Raw genomic sequence first — 18,497 nt, 5'->3', positions numbered from 1 at the left:
TTGTGTTTGTTTTTCAGTTGTTTGTTGTTTGTTATTGGCTGTCTAGTGTTTGTTATTAGTTGTCTGTTGTTTGTTATCAGTTGTCTGTTGTTCGTTATTAGTTTTTTTGTTATCAGTTGTATATTGTTTATCAGTTGTCTGTTGTTTGTTATTAGATCGTTTGTTGTTCGATAACTGTTGTCTGTTGTTGTTTGCTATCAGTTGTCTGTTGTTTGTTATTTATCAGTTTTTTGATGCTTGTATCAGTTGTCTGTTGTTTGTTATTTATCAGTTGTTTGTTATTAGATCGTTTGTTGTTCGATAACTGTTGTCTGTTGTTGTATCAGTTGTCTGTTGTTTGTTATTTATCAGTTTTTTGATGCTTGTATCAGTTGTCTGTTGTTTGTTATTTATCATTTTTTTTATGCTTGTATCAGTTGTCTTTCGATTGTTATAAGTTGTTTGCTGTCTGATAACAGTTGTCTGTTGTTGTTTGGAGTTTATTTTCAGTTGTCTGTTGTTTTTTATCAGTTGTTTGTTGCTTGTATCACTTGTTTGTTGTCTGATAACAGTTGTCTGTTGCTGTTTGAATTGTTTGTTATCAATTGTCTGTTGTTTGTTATCAGTGCCTGTTGTTTGTTATTATTAATTTTTGTTTGATATTTTTTATTTGTTATTTCAATTGTTTAAGACTGGACAATACATTCCAAGATTAAAAACAAGCCTAAATTTGTGCAAGTCATTTCAATTTGCTACTTAGTTTAGCAGAAGCTGTTTGCTTGAAGTACAGCGAAAAATGCATTGGCGTTTGCAGATTATATATTTTAGTGCTACCTCATGCAAATAAATGCAAATTTAGAGGCGAAACTATGGGGCGGGAAAGGGGGGGGGTTACCGGTCGCCTATTCCCGCCAAAGGGGGGTGGGACGTCCCGCCACCGAATGTGAAAAATTTCCGGGCAAAAACATAGTCAAAACTGTGAAACAAGCTGACCAACCTTGGAGAATTCTAGTTTCTAGATCAGTTAAGAATTTTTATTTTAAAGTACCTTATAAACAATTTTTAAAATTTCAATTAATTTTATTTTAATAGATAATAATTTTGAAAATTTCCGAAAAATAATCAATGAATTTTAGTATCAACATCGACATAATCAGTGTTAGCATTAAAAATAAGCAGTTACCAAAAAAATAAAAAAAAACTGGCAAATGAAAGTGTTCATAAGATCATCGAAGAAAAATGCTTTTTTAAATTTCATTCTTAGTTGGGAATATGACTAAGTTGAAAAAACAACCAAATAATGCTAAAAAATTATTATAATTAGTCTAAAAATAATCAGTTATCCTTATTCTTGACTACAGATGCCAAACTTTGTCCTAAAAATTGATCCAAATTTGGGGAATTTTTTGGGATTTTCCATTTATATTTAGGGGATTTTTAAAACTTTTAGAGTTGGTCACCCGGATATGAGATTATGTTTTTTAATTATCTGTTAAGTTGTTTATTCAACACTAGAAATAAAGAACCCCACCACTCACTACAAAATACCCCTTTTTGCACCACTAATATATTAGCTGGAATATTGTGGTGTCTTAATACCATTTGTCAACTCTTACCTTAGAACTATCAAGCTCACAGTGATCCAGATTTCAAGGCTGGGTCTATGCTTTAAAGTGATGCAACGCCTTGCCTTTGATTTTACCTGTCTATCACACTTATCCTTTTTTTGTAGCCTATGACATGTAAATTTTAAAACTATAAAGTGATTGCTTTTAGCTTTAGTTTTTAAGAAGTAATTGGCAAAACTCGCATTGATTTTGCCTGTATACAGTGTCCCCTAAATAAAATATATTAATAATAAAACAATTGCAAAAATCCAGTCTTGAGAAATTGCAAAAATACCTTTCATAACTATGTATGAAAAAAAATATTCTTAAAGGGACTGTATAAGTAATTTCAAGTGACCCTCCATGCAAAGATGGCATATCCCGATTCACAACGGTACCATTAACTTTGTCTGATCAAGTATCAATTTAATATCTATGTTTATAATTTGTAAAACTGATTGTTTTCAATTGTGGTTTCTCTACAATAGTGACTTGCGTATTTCTACGGCAGGAAAACAATATCAGAGGTAGACACGTTTAAACCTGGAAAAACGGCAATATCTTCCACATTAATGATCAGATAAAAGTTTCAAGGGTATCTTTGCATGGAGGGTCACTTTAAATTAAGCTTACAGTCCCTTTCATTTTTTCATATTTATTTCAGATTCGAGTTTAAAAATTTTAACATTCATGTAATGAATATGAAATTTTTTAGACCTCCACGACTCAAGCTAATAGATCAATTATTAATGCATGTAATATACTCATGTCATTTATCAAATTTAAATTCCCAGGAAGATATAAAAATCTATCAATCATCGACTTTCAACATTTTGTTATTGAACGTTTAAATAATGTGAAAGGGCATTGGGCATTTCTCTTTTACTATTTTTAAAATAACAACATTTGAATTTTGCAAAAATTTCGAGTGCAAAAATAAATTCAACAAAACATTCTTCCAATTTTGTACATTGAGGGGAGTTGGTATTTGTAAACGGTATATTTCCACAAATTGCTTCCTTTGTTAAAAGAATATTTTTCTGACAAGGTAAATAGAAATCATATATTTAGTGATACACATTCTTCAGGTTACAGATCATAGAACACAGGTTACAGATCATAAACTGTATATTCTTCATGGAACACAGGTTAAAGATCATAAACTGTATATTCTTCATGGAACACAGGTTAAAGATCATAAACTGTATATTCTTCATGGGACACATGGTTCAAGATCATATAATAAAACCAGAATCCAGAATTTTTGTTGTTGTGAATCTCAGGATTAAGCATCGATCTCCATCTTATAAGGACCTATGATATCAAGGATTTATTCTAAAATTTAGAAGTACCCACATTGAATATCGGGTTCAAGCATTCAAGATTAACGATACTTTACACGGAAGGTCCGATCTCAGATCATATTTCTCCACTATTAATAAAAGATTTTTGTATGTGAATAAAGGACTGCAATTCCAGATATTGTTTGCAAAAACATACCTATGCAAATAAATTGTAAAATGCAAGCAAACCTTACAGAAATTGTGTGCAAATAAAGTTTGCATGTTGAACCCGAGGGTTAAGCTGCGTTTTGGGAATTAGTCAAAATGACGAACTAATGTTGATGCATGATGTATTTTAAATTTCAAAGAACGTTTTCCGAAATATCTTCTAACAAAAACACTGTGTTTGAGCAAGAAATAAATGCCAGTTTAATAAGAAAATTTATGAAATTTAGAATTTATAGCTTTATTGAAAATTCTGTAGGAAAATAGATGTTATATTGAATCAAAATATAAAATTATTGTAATATTATGATAAAATATACGATGAATATGATTCAGGCTGAAACCATCAAGGTTCAAGATATATATTTTTTAAATATGAAAAAGAGAAGTAATTCGTCATTTGATTTGTTAATACATCAATTATGAAGTTAGATAAACGAATATAGTGATGATTAAAAAGAAGAGAATAAGTACCCTGGTGAATGGAGTGTCGCTAAAATCAGAGATGAGATATACAATTTGTTTTTAAATCCTATACATACACCTATTTTTCATTTTGAGTTGTGGAGAGCGGAAAAAGATTATTTTGATTCTCTCACTTTGAAATTTGACTGCTGGCCACGTATATACTGTTTCCAATCAGGGCTTCCTCAATTTTTCATTATCTCTATGAACAGAGTCGGGTCAGACATGTTTTAAACAAATTTCTACATGAAAAATCTATATATTGATGGCTGGAGATTACTCTAGGTCTATAACCTCGATTGATGTAACAACCTCTCTTTCGAAGCAATCTGACTTAAACATAACATTAATGTTCAATATTGGTATCTGGGTATTCAATACAAAGGAAGCTTATTCATTCTAGGGTTTTCTCTCTATTCTTTGGAAATTAAATATTGTAGTTTAATATTATTTATTCCAAAATACAAAATTCATTTGAATTTCTGATAAATGCCAAATAAAAAACTTAAGTACTGTGATAATCAGAAATTCTGGAATAGGAAGTCGACTTTTAGACTCAAATTATTTTATTATTTAGCTAGAAAGGCTCTGCCTGATTTAGATCAAACAGGATGGATACAGTTCTAAGTTAATTCTACGTGCCCCATGAACTATCTACGCCAAACCAATGGGCGCGATCTCGTCAGCTATCGATTTCAACACGGACACTAGCTAGTTATCTATCAATGCCAAACCACTGGGCACAATCTCATGAGCTATCGATGTTAACCGGACACTAGCTATTAATCTATCAATGCCAAACCACGGGGCACAATCTCACAAGCTATCGATTTCAACACGGACACTAGCTAGTTATCGATCAATGCCAAACCACTTGATACGATCTCATGAGCTATCGATGTCAACCGGACACTAGCAATTAATCTATCAATGCCAAACCACTGGGCACAATCTCATGAGCTATCGATGTTAACCGGACACTAGCAATTAATCTATCGATGCCAAACCACGGGGCACAATCTCATGAGCTATTAATGTCAAGGGGACACTTTCTCGTACTCTACCAATGTCAAACCACTGGGAGCGATCTTAGCTCATATGTTTCAATGAGAACCAAATTACTCTATCGGAGTCTTTATATCAACTGAGTATATTTCTTCATGTTAGATTAGAGTTAGATCTTAACAGCATAATTACAAGTTCTGCCCTGTTATATATAACGTAGGTAAGCGCGCGCGCATTAAGCAATCATAATATGGGTATGACAGAGTTATATACATATCTACGTATCTAAATTGGGTTAATTGCAATACATGATTTACATATTTACTAATAAGCATATTTAGCTATATTAACAATTTACAACATAATGTATCTAAATTTGCTATAGGATTCTAGATTTTATACGTACCGAGTTCCTTCATTAAAATTTGAGGCAAATCGGTCCAGGGGTTCATGAGTTATGCTTGAATATCCAAACAAACAAACAAACACCCGGACAAGAAGAGATTACTACTTTATGTATTTATACATATATTGAATATAGATCAATTACAAATTATATTATTATCCTGATAAAATTATTAAAATAAAAAAATNATAGGGGGGTTGAGCTCTCCTCCTCGGAACATTAAAAACTGTAATTACCCGTCCCCCTTATATTTTGTTGTTTTCAAGTAGATTGCTGGACTGAAGGAGCCGAATTTGTTGAGAAAAAATATTTTTAAGTAGATTACTACACTGGGAAAAAGAATATTATGCTGCACTGCAACAGAAAAACATTGTCGAGTAGGTTTCTCCACTGAAAAAAATAGTAAATTAGCAGGTAGATTGCTGCGCTGTTATATCTGAATATGAATTTAGAATCCATTTATGAGTTCTGACAAGTTTAAAAGGGCCGGAAACATTCTCTATTCTAGATATGGTTCAACTAGGCTTGTCGCGGAGCAACTAATATAATCTTTCAAGGAACATTCCTTGTAATTTCAAATGTCCTTCCAGATAAAAGTGGGGTATGTCCGATTCACAGCGGTACCTTTTAAGCATTTAATTGATAATCAATGTGGAAGATGTAGTTGATTTTCTAGCTTGAAAACGGTTTAATGCGGAAAATTTCCTCTATTATTTCTGAAGCAGAAATGCACAATTCAATTTATAAAGAAATAATAGATGATAAATATTTCACTATTTGGTCATTAGACAAAGATACAGAGGGTACCATTGTAAATCAGACATACTTCTCAATAAATGGAGAGTAAGTTGAAATGACGTCAACATACTCTTTAAATCAATATCAAAAATCGATTTATTTATTGAACTAGTTTCGATTAAATAGTTTCGTTTGACGCCTAGTTTGCTGCTGCATTGTAGAGAGGTAACAGGTGTTGAGAACTGCAAAGAGGAGATTTATATTTGGGATTCTATAACAATACAAAAAGTTACGTCTTATTTCATCTTATCTTGGAGCTTAATTCCTCTTATCTTGGAGCTTAGTTCCTCTTATCTTTGAGCTTAATTCCTCTTATCTTGGAGTTTAATTCCTTTTATCTTGGAGCTTAGTTCCTCTTATCTTGGAGCTTAATTCCTCTTATCTTGGAGCCTTATTAATCTTATCTTGGAGCTTAATTTCAAGGAGTGTATTGCTCAAGCTTAAAATAAAAATTTATTGTCTCCAATAAATCTTTTTTCTCCTATTTCAGAGGGAATATAATATTTTTAGACACTGAACCGATATTTTTTTGCTAAATATATTTAAACAAACCCCAATAAATTGATTATTAATTTGAAATTAAATTTTTTGGGAGAAATAATTTTTCATTGATAATTATAAAAATGAAAATACTTTTTAACATTCATATCAAGATATAAATAGAAATGACATTTGCAAATCCCTTTAACCCCCCCACCCCATTGAACCTTTTACCAAACTACAATTTACTTACTAAGCTAATTACCCCTCCTCCTCTATACTTAAAGCTTAATTCCATCATTTTATGTTTGTATTGTATGGATTACAGTATTGCATTGTATTAATTTAAGACATCATTTTCATCCTATATCCCATATCTTGTATTTTTTATTCTGAATCATGCATCATCTTTGTTGTATCCTGAATCCTGCATTCTAAATCCTGTATCATCCTGTATCCTAAATCCTGCATCATCTAGACTGTATTATGAATCTTGCATCATAAATCATGTATTCTGAATCCTGCATCATCCTGTATCCTCAATCCTGCATCATATATCCTGTATTCTCAATCCTGCATCATCTCTCCTGTATCCTCAATCCTGCATCATCTATCCTATATTCTGAAATCCTGTATCCTGAATCCTGTATCTTTTATCCTGTATTCCGAATCCTGCATAATTTATCCTGTTTTCTAAATCCTGCATCATCTATCCAGTATTCTGAATCCTGCATCATCTATCCTGTATTCTGGATCCTGCATCATCTATCCTGTATTCTGAATCCTGCATCATGTATCCTGTATTCTGAATCCTGGATGATTTATCCTGGTTTCTAAATTCTGCATCATCTATCCTGTATTCTGGATCCTGCATCATCTATCCTGTATTCTGAATCCTACATCATCTATCCTGTATTCTTAATCCTGCATCATCTATCCTGTATTCTGGATCCTGCATCATTTATCCTGTATTCTGNAACCAGATTGTGCTCTATCCTATATCCAGTATCTTTTAATCTACTGGGTCCTAATAGGGTCCAGGTGTGATAACCTGTTACTACTTCGTAGTTGATGATGTTTTTTGTCAATTTAAATTTAAATATATGGCCGTTAAGCATTTAAAAACGTTTGAAATGCCTGACTTAAACTTGATATTTTGGACAAAAACAAGTGGTTCCACTTTTTGTACTTTTCGTATGGTATAAAGAGCCTCATGCAGAGAGCATTTATTATGTTGATGCATGCATAGAAATTTAAACAAATTGAGCAAATCAGTGTTTGCGTTATTTCTTAATTTTCATTTAAAATTATAAAAATACAAGAAAATTTCACTTTTAGTCGGCTTTCGGTTATTTCTATTTTTAACTCAGAGTTTTACATCGAACTCTACAGCTATTTGATTTCTGCGTCACTATTGAGAACGGCCGACATGCCTTATTACTTATAAGATTGAGGATCTAACAACCCCAGTTTAAAGCTTTATTTAGATTAGTGGATGTCGAGATCACTCTTAATCTTCTCTTTTTGTTAATCTCAAGATGAATTTAATCTTAAGTTTTTATCCGCAAAAGTTACATTCCTTATCCAATCGAGCGGCGTTTGGAGAAACCGGAACAGCCAATCAGAGAAGCTGAGCCCAAAACTTAAGACCGGGTATCGTTATGAAAACTAGTTTTAAAACCCGGGTTTCACGGACATAGGGTTAGGCACTTTAGTGAATATCAATTGTTATGAAATATCATTTTATTCAGTTTGTTTATATTCTCCATTTTTTTCTAATCTCTTAAATCAAAATCTACACAAATACTAAGACCCCAAAAAGGAAACTCAGGAGTTTTGTCCAACGATACTCTTTTAAATTTCGGGCTCTGGGAAATTTGAAATTTTGTTCGCATTTAGTAGATTAAGAGATCGGGATTAAAGGTATCCAATTCCAAAGTTCCCAGCTCAGTACAAAGAATATAGGTAAGGGAATTTTTATGAAAGGCGGATGTAAAAAGATACTAATAATAAGCAGAATTATATCTTAGTGAAAATAAAAAATTCAGGAACATATTGTGTTCCAAAGAATTAAGCAGGCAGTCTCTTTAACTGAATTTTTAATAATAAAAAAAATGATTTTCTATAGAACATAATTAATTAGGAACTTTTTCTCGAAACTGTTGAATGATCAATTCACAAAGTTTTCTTTGAGACTTTTTGAAAGAATGTCTTTTAAATATTTTCTTATTTTCTGAGAAATCTTAGAGAAATTAGTTTGCATTGAAGATTAAACATTCAAATTTTAATAATTTTAATTTGTTATTAGTATAAAGAAACACTTATTACAAATGCACGGACCATCCCATCCCCCCCCCCCCCCCCCCCCCCCCCCTGGGGAGGGGGGGGGGGGGGTAGAAATATCAATTATTGAGAATCTTAAGGGCAAGTTAAGTTTATAATTCCACTCCTAAGTATTTATTTCTCAGAGTGTAAATAAAACCTTTTGGAAAATAAATGATAAAAAATGTGATTTTTTTAATACATAATATCAATCGTATTAGTTTTTTTACTGCACCCATGCAAATTTAAAGATACATTTCATATGGTGCATAGAATTGCATTTTTAAAATGCAGTTCTTTATGATAATACATTATCTACCATGGCAACTGTACCGCCTACTCACTCCTGCAGTTCTAAACTGAATTATTCAACATTTTTAACCAACTCCTGCACCTTTTGTTGCAGTGTATATAATTGCATAATCTTTGCAAAAAAAAAGTGAGATATAAACTTTAAAATGTCCATTCTGAACCATTCAATTATTTACACCTTAAACGCCCATTTTCATGTTTTAATCTTGAAGTTTAGCATCTGTGCCAAAATATAAGATTGGTTTTAGCAGCTGTTGTTGAAGAAGCATGTGCGGAATTTTGACCGAATGCAGTTTTTGCAAATTCCAATTATACGCCCATCCATTTAACCTAACTGCAGTATATTACGACGAAATGCATTTAGGAGGTGATCCGTTGATCCATTTATCAATCATCTATTCTTATATTCTTCCATCATTTATTTTTTCCATCAAACATCAAATTTCAATTCTTCAATTTTTCCATCTTTCATCTTACCTATCTTCTTCCGCTATTTGTCATTTAATCCTTTATTCCTTCCTTCTTGATCATCATCATCATCAACAACATCATAAACATCATCTACATCATCATTATCATCACCATCATCACCATCTTCACCATCATTATCTTCATCATCATCATCATCATCAAACGTCAAACATTATGTATAAAAAATCATACATCAGCATTCAGTATCAGACGTCAACGGTCTATATCTTTTTCATTTAACATGCACCAATATATTATTTTGAAAGGCATACATCCAACCTTTATTTTCCTTTCGATCCTTAATCCCGTCGATCCTTCAATTCATCAATTCATCTATCCATCAACCCTCTAATCTTGTTTAATTACATCAATATTCCAACCTTTCTCCTTCAATCCTTCCATTAATCCATCAACCTCTTAACCTTCCTTCATTCCATCAATCCCACCTTTCTTCTTCAATCCTTCCTTTAATCCATCAACCCTTTATCCTTCCTTCATTCCATCAATCCCACCTTTCTTCTTCAATCCTTCCTTTAATCCATCAACACTTCATCCTTCCTTTCTTCCATTAATCTCACCTTTCTCCTTTTATCCTTCCATTAATCCATCAACCCTCTAATCTTCCTTCATTTCATCACATCCATCGTTATCCTTCAATCCTTCCATTTATCCATCAACCCTTTATCCTTCCCTCATGCCATCAATCCCATCTTTCTCTCTTAATCCATCAACCCTTTATCCTTCCTTCATTCCATCAATTCCCTCTCTCTCCTTAAATCCTTCCATTTATCCATAAACCCTCAATCCGTCTATCCTACAAGGAAGGAAGGAAGGAAGGAAGGAAGGAAGGAAGGAAGTGGCAAACTTGGCAAACTTGAGAAAACTAAGTTTAATAAAAACTTTACTATTCTGACCTTTGTAGAACTAATAATATTTTCAAGACAAATATTTTCAAGATTATCAAACAACATGAGTTGGAATTTAATAAATTTGAGCCGCGTCTCAAATCCGCCAAAAAACGGTTTCAATTGAGCGCTGGCTTGAATCTTGAAAAATTTAATACAATTTTAAGTGGAACCAACCCTATTTGAGCCGCGTCTCAAATTTAAGCCGTGCCTCAAGTTCTTTAAATTCGGCCTCTGGAAGGATGAATTTGTATAATATTATTTTATTTATTAAACAAATATTCATACCGCCATACTCCTTCTTATAAACAAGTTTTAGATCGGACAGAGAAACAGAGATAAAGAGATACAGAGATAACGAGATACAGAGATTCAGAGTTACAGATATACAGAGATACAGAGATACAGAGATACAGAGATACAGAGATACAGAGAAACAGAGGTACAGAGATACAGAGATACAGGGATACAGAAATACAGCGAAACAGAGTTACAGATATACAGAGAAACAGAGATACAGCGAAACATAGATACACCGAAACAGAAATACAAAAAAATAGAAATACAGAGAAACAGAAAAACAGAGAAACAGAAATACAGAGAAACAGAAATACAGAGAAGAAACAAAGAAACAGATCAATAGGGACACAGAGAAACATAGATACAGTGAAACTGATATACAGAGAAACAGAGATACAGAGAAACAGAGATACAGAGAAACAGAGATACAGAGATACAGAGAAACAGAGATACAGAGAAACAGAGAAATAGAGAAACAGAGATACGGCGAACCAGGGATACAGAGATACAGACAGAAAGAAATAGGGATACAGATATACAGAGATACAGAGAAACTGAAAAGATTATTTTAAAATTTTATAAAAGAGAACTGAAGAGTTTCTATTTCTATTTTACAGTTAGAATTTGTTTCAAGTAGAAAGATAAATATTGAATGGAAGTGAGCTGTGTAAATAAATAAATATCGAATGGAGGTGATTTGTGCAAATGGATAAATATTAAATAGAGGTGAGCTGTGTAAATGGATAAATATTGAATGGAGGTGAGCTGTGTAAATGGATAAATATAAAATGGAGGTGAGCTGTGTAAATGGATAAATATTGAATGGAGGGGAGCTATGTAAATGGATAAATATTGAATGGAGGTGAGCTGTGTAAATGGATAAATATTGAATGGAGGGGAGCTATGTAAATGGATAAATATTGAATGAAGGTGAGCTGTGTAAATGAATAAATATCGAATGGAGGTGAGCTGTGTAAATGGATAAATATTGAATGGAGGTGAGCTGTGTAAATGGATTAATATAAAATGGAGGTGAGTTGTGTAAATGGATAAATATTGAATGGAGGGGAGCTGTGTAAATGGATAAATATTGAATGGAAGTGAGCTGTGTAAATGGATAAATAGTAAATGGAGGTGAGCTGTGTAACTGGATAAACATTAAATGGAGGTGAGCTGTGTATCAGGATAAATCTTTAATGGAGGTGAGCTGTGTAATTTTAAACATTATTTTCGAAATTATGAACATTTGTTCGAAATTATGAAGATTTTGTTCAGAATTATGAAGATTATGTTCAAAATTATGAATATTTTGTTTTAAAATATGAACATTATGTCTGAAATTATGAACATTATGCTTGAAATTCTGATCATTATGTTCGAAATTATGTTTGAGTTCTTTTTACAAATTTTTACATCCCTAACAATCTATTGAAAATTTCGAACAAAATGCTATAGCTGTTCGATATTTACGAATAAAATAGATATTTGGTAAGAGTAGAAATTAGATTTAAGAAATGTCTAATGAGAAAGAATCGATTGGTCCAGCGAAAATAATTTCCTTTCTTTCCCATAAATCAAAATTATCAGAAAACTTTTGAAAACTTTGACAAAACTTGTAATCATGGATTATGTTTTTGTTTTAGATATAAAGTATAAATCTACATATCTTTTAGATTTATCAAATTGTACAAAAAATCTGATCATTTTATGTATTTCCCTAACCAAACATTGGTTAATTCACATTGAAAACTAAATCTAATGTGTATACATCCATGAAAAAGAAATGCAAAAGCAAAAATTGGTTTGATTTGTAGGTTATTTAGCTTTTATGCGCTGTAGTGCTAGAATTTTCAAAACGTTTGTCTTAAAGTCATGAAAAACAAATTTAACATTTCGATCAGCATATATCTTTATGGGGTTTTGAATAAGAGGCAAAGATAAAATTATTTTTCCTATTTTCAACCTAAAAAGACCATAATTTTAACAATTTTTGGTCAATTTTTTAGAAAATAGTGAATACCAACATGAGCATTTAATAAACGAATTACCAAATCTTTTTATCATGATTGTAACATAATTTAAAGATGTTTTGAAAACTCTATCTCTAAATCTGACCATGGTTTACGCCAAGGTTAAAATATTTAGGAATTACAACATTAGGGTTTACGTCATCAGGTTAAACTATTTAGGGATTACAACATTAGGGTTTACGCCAAGGTTAAAATATTTAGGAATTACAACATTAGGGTTTACGCCATCAGTTTAAAATATTTAGGAATTACAACATTAGGGTTTACGCCATCAAATTAAACTATTTAGGGATTACAACATTAGGGTTTACGCCATCAGATTAAAATATTTAGGGATTACAACATTAGGGTTTACGCCATCAGATTAAACTTTTAGAGATTAAAACAGTAGGGTTTATGGCAAATGTTTAATTTTCCTTCATCGTAAAAATATGGTCAAAATTCAGATATTGAAAAATGTCTTAATATGAACTAGTAAAAAGCTTAGTAGGATGAGAGGGGTCCCCCCCCCCCAACTGAATGTCTATTGCGTGCCTGCGTTTAGATGATAAAAATTAAAGAAGACCAACATTTAAACCGAAATATCGAATACTTTGAAGATATTTGAATCAGTATTGGACCAATATTAATTTGTCTTCTTAGAAACTCTTTTGATCACTTATGGTCCCATTTGATTTGTGTAAAATTGTGCTTTTTTAGGGGTTCATTCTCCGCAGTATCTCCCATTGACATGATTTTACATTATTTTTTTTCGAAATTTGTTTTTTAGCTTTTACCGGGTTTACAAAAGCAGCAATTGTCTAGTTTAATTTACTTGGCTTTTATGTATAAACAATTTTAGCTTTAAGCTGTTGCTCTTCTTAAGTTGCCATTTTTTGATGTTATTCTCCAAAAACAATTTTTTAAAAATTTTCATGTTTATTTTCATAGATGATAATATTGTCATTTTTTCAAGGCAAAATTTAGAACCTTCTCTATGTAGTTGGGGCCTGATCGGTTTACCCGTTTTCACGTTTATTGGACACAAACAAACAGGCACACAGACGGACAAAGCAAATCATGTAATAACTCCTATAGCTGGTATGCATTGATTGAATGTATTGTTTACTGGTAGCATAGCCTAGGGGCTGCATATTTATAATATATATTATATATAAGGGAACACCAGAATATATCAATCAATTAACAATAGTATGCGAGTCAAATATTATTAGTGTGCTTCAAAACTGATCTCAGAGGAATTTTAAATCATTTTACTTTATGTTGCTATTTAGCAAATGTTTTTATTGATTTTTCCGGTTGTTGCCAAAGCCTCAATTCTGAACTGGTCTGATTTTTAAAATGAGAAAATTTATTAATTTTTTTTGGATATAATGGTGCAAGCGAAGACCTTTTCTTTCAATTTCGCAGCAAATTATATTGACAATATTTTTTTTATACAAATATAAAAAAGTTTTTTGTTGTTCATTAGATTGGATATTTTAAATCGAAAATTAAAATGTCCAAGAAAACTATCGATACCTCAAAACTGAGACTCTGGCATCAAATTACTTTTAAAAAAAGATTTTACAAATTTTTTTTGTCCCATTGCATCATGGTTAGATGAAAAATTTAATGAAAGTCAATGATTCTAACAAGTTTACTTGCAAACCATTAACTTTTCTAAATTTATGTTAAAATAAACTCTTTCGTTTTCTGTATTAAACAAAAGAAATAAACGCTTTCAATAAACTATATACTGTCCATTCTCGCTTGTAATTTTAAATAAGAAATTAAACAGAACTATAATTAAATGAAACAAAAGTATTTTATTAACACTAATTTATTTAACAATATGTTTAGTTTATTTATCAACATTTCTACGAACAAAGTTTAAATTCTGCTCAAATTGGATCTGGTTTGACAAACCATTGAAGGAAGAAGTGGGTGATAGGTTTAGCTCTTTGGTAGGACTAGTTCCTGGTAGGACTAATTCTTGACAGGTTTTGTTCTTGACAGGACCAGTTCTTGAAAGGACTAGTTCTTGACAGGACCAGTTCTTGATAGGACTAGTTCTCGTCAAGTTTAGTTCTTGACAGGATGAAGTAGGTCCAAAACCTTTCCAATATCTCCATTCTTAGCTTGAAGAAGGTTACTCAGCCATCCACCCTCATTGTTGAAACCCATTTTCATCATAGCTTGAATAGCAGCCTGAAGTTTAGCATCAGAGCACTTGACCGCAGTTGCTGGAGCATCTTTAGGAGCTGAACACTCGACTGTAGCTGCTGGAGCATCTTTAGGAGCTGAAAACTCGACTGTAGCTACTGATGGAGCATCTTTAGGAGCTGAAAACTCGACTGTAGTTGCTGGAGCATGTTTAGGAGCTGAAAACTCTACTGTAGCTGCTGGAGCATCTTTAGGAGCTAAACACTCGACTGTAGCTGCTGGAGCATCTTTAGGAGCTGAACACTCTGCTGCTGCCATGTTAGGAGCTGAACCCGCTGCTACTGCTGGAGCAGTATGAACTTCTGCTTCTGGTAGCTTGATAAAATGAAAATCACTGTGAGCAGTGTCAGGAGAATGAGTAGTTGACATGGATTCGTAAGAGGCAGAGGAACTTTCACTGTTCCTAGCTTCAGGGACCGTCCAGCCCTCCATCATGGTCCCAACAGGGTAAGGGCCCTTGTGCAATGGAAAACCTCTGTGCATTGCCCGTCTTCCTCCTCCCCTTCCAGTCATACATCCTCTACCCCAGGGTAGTCCATAGACACTGGTTGTTCCTTCCATATCATAAGCCAAGCTCTTCATATCCGTATTCAGCCTCTCCAGTATCTTGTTGAGGTTCTTGAGGGCGACCCCAGGCTGGGAGGAGGCTAACCTAACCAGATTGTGCTCCTTATGCAGCCCCTTAGCCGCACATTGTTCACAGAGATCATAGTCCTGGCAGACAAGACATTTAAACCTGAATCCTGGAACAGAGCCTCCGCAACCATCACAAACTACTCCTGGATGTTCATCTTTCCTTTCCTTCTTCTCCTTCCTCTCCTTCTTACCCTTTCCCTCCTTCTTATTATTCTCGTTCTTAATCGTAACATTGATTTTATACAAATGACCCTGCATCTCAGTTTTAGCAATCATTAGATCTTCATCATTTTTAATAGTGATCATATCTCCATCATGATCTCTCCAGGTTATGAAGATCTCCTTGTCCTTGATCAGAGGAAAGACGGTGGCCAACTTTTCCTTGAGGAACTTCAAGCTGTTACTCTTCTCCTTGTCCACCGTAAACCTACGGACTTCATGCAGACCTTCCTGTGCGTCAGAGTTGAAATATCCTTTGTAAGATACAGGATCCTCCATCATGTATGTTTAGTTATAGAACTAATTTAGTAATCCTACAAACATGATATATATATACTGTAAAGAGATAGATAGATAATCACAAAATGTCTTTATAACGCATGTCTTAATATACGCTTTAAGGGCTGCTCTAATAATTTCCTGATAATTAAACGCAATTTTGTTCTAATGAATTTCTAAACGGTCAAATGCAGAATATCACCACTGCGGAATGCGCAATAATAATGGGGTAGGGGGGGGGGGGTAGTAGCTTCCAGGTAAAGCTCAAGTTCAAGGGTACATTTTATGTAAATAAGGACAAATTAATCTAGATTTACGAATCTCCTCATAGAAACAGAACAAATAGGACAAACTAGAATAACAGGACAAGCTGGAAAAACCAGAAAAATAAACAAAAATGGAGAAACAGGACAAACAAGACAAACAGGACAATCAAGACAAACAGGACAAACAAGACAAACAGGAAAAACAAGACAAACAGGACGAACAAGACAAACAAGACAAACAGGACAAACAAGACAATATATTGTATATTTATATATATATGTGAGTATTTTGTAAAACACAGGCACATATCTATATATCTATATATTCAAGGGATGTGTTTGTATATACTATTCCATTCATTCCATCCACCTTTTCCAATACCTACTCTCAGCTCAACCTTTTTTCTAGCACAAACCAATATATACAACAGAATAGACAAAATAATATTATCTGGTAAACAAACAGACGCTTTAGAACACGGGCAAACAAACATACAATTCATAGATAAAGAGGAATTAAGCATATGGCAAAGAAGAGAGAATTTAATGAACAATTTAAAATTGCGAATCTGTAACTTATGACAAGATTTTCTTCTTGAAATGAAACCCTTACCGATAAACAACACTAGAAAGTAGAAGTCTACGAAGGGTGCGAAGCTCCCGAGATAAACAAGGTTTTTTTTTCGAAAAATATATGAGTGCAAAATTTTTTTAAAGCTGATCATACTTTTACCGACGATGATTCCGCTTAAATGAATCATTTTTTTTTGTAAATGAGAGAAAATTAATTTTGTTTAATTTGTTTCGAATTCTTAATATGGAAAATATGTGGAATTCCACTAAATGTTATCTTGAGGAACACTGAACTAGACAGAAGGATTTAGTGACTTCTGAGATATTCTTGTAAGAAGAAAGCCAATTTAATCGGTTCAGGGTCGTATTGAGGAATTTAACCAGGGGGTGGGGGCTTAAATTTTTTTCTTTCTTGGGTGGGGGGATGCTTAGTACTCATTGTGGCCCAAACACCCTCTGAAAACCATAGATTTTACTAACCCAGAGAGTGGTTCTGCACCCCCCCTTGCCCCCCCTGAATACATCTCTGAATTTTGGTTAGAAATTATATATTTAAAATATTTTTGTTCTACTCAATAGTTCTTTAAAAACAAGGTTTCTATCTTACAAATATGTACATAATAATTTATATCATGTATTTAAAACCATTTCTTCATTTGTTAAAAACCAAGGATTTTTAAGAGTCAAACACAACTAAATTTCCAATTGAAAGTTTGGTCGCACTCATAGAAAATTTTGTTTGGAAAATATATAGATATTTAAACATATAAATTTTATATTTATAATTAATACAAGCTTGAGAACCCGTGGCGTTGCCCCAGGGTATTCATTATACTTACTACCACCGATTACCCGCGCGTAATCGTAAATTACGATTTTAGCTATTTTTACCCATAAAAGTGGACCTACTCAACTTAGAATCTCTAAACCATATTAGGAACATTCCCGTGGTTCTCCCGAGTTCCTTAATCAAAATTTGAGGCAAATCGGTAAAAGGATTCTTGAGGTATGATCGGACATACAAACAGAAATGATTATACATATAGATATAGATATATATGTCATATTTTAATCCTAATTCGCTTAAAATATTAATTTTCAGGGTTACCCGTTAAGCATGGGATGTCAGAGACGACTATATTAAATTATTTAGCCTTTTTTGTACATTTGTGGTTCCACGAACGTTAAACTTTTTACTTTGCCAAATCATTAAATACATGCATATACATGCATACATTTAAGTTCGAAGACCAAATTAAAGCTTCGATTCGTCAGAATTAAGGATTTTTAGGTTGTCTTCATAGTCTTATCCTGTGTGGGTAACCCTGTACCATATATATTTTCCAGACGAAATGTTTAGTGAGTCCGTACTACAGAGTTAGAGGCAAACAGGAGAATTTAAGTTTACGTGTTCAGTTAACAATCCTCTAAATTAGAATTGTGTTGTCCAGGGTTTTTGCAAAAATAACATGTTAATAAATCTTTCAGACCATTTGCGGGACAGCGTACACATGTAATAAAAGGTTACTAACAAAGATTGCCCCAGCTTAAAGGGACTGTAAGCGTACTTTTAAGTGATCTTCCAAGTAAAGATGGCAATGCCCGATTCCCAGGGGTACCCTAGAAACCTGTATCTGATCACTAAAGTAGAAGATATTGTCATTTGTCTAGGTTTAAAACTGTTTGATAAATTCTATATATTTTCCTGCAGTAAAAATTCGCAAGTCACTT

General features: G+C 32.9%; 1 protein-coding gene across 1 annotated transcript; it reads right to left on the bottom strand.

The window, feature by feature from the left end:
• Nucleotides 1-14,392: 14,392 nt before the first annotated feature.
• Nucleotides 14,393-16,005, bottom strand: LOC111695328 (sequestosome-1). The gene has a single exon (XM_023464607.1). The coding sequence runs from the start codon at nt 15,928-15,930 to the stop codon at nt 14,653-14,655; it is 1,278 nt and encodes a 425-aa protein (XP_023320375.1). The 5' UTR covers nt 15,931-16,005; the 3' UTR covers nt 14,393-14,652.
• Between the last annotated feature and the right edge of the window lie 2,492 nt (nt 16,006-18,497).

Source organism: Eurytemora carolleeae, unplaced genomic scaffold, assembly GCF_000591075.1.
Source record: "Eurytemora carolleeae unplaced genomic scaffold, Eaff_2.0 scaffold8, whole genome shotgun sequence".
Taxonomy (NCBI): domain Eukaryota; kingdom Metazoa; phylum Arthropoda; class Copepoda; order Calanoida; family Temoridae; genus Eurytemora; species Eurytemora carolleeae.
Note: the sequence above shows the minus strand (reverse complement) of the source record. Positions and strands in the feature narration are given on the sequence as shown.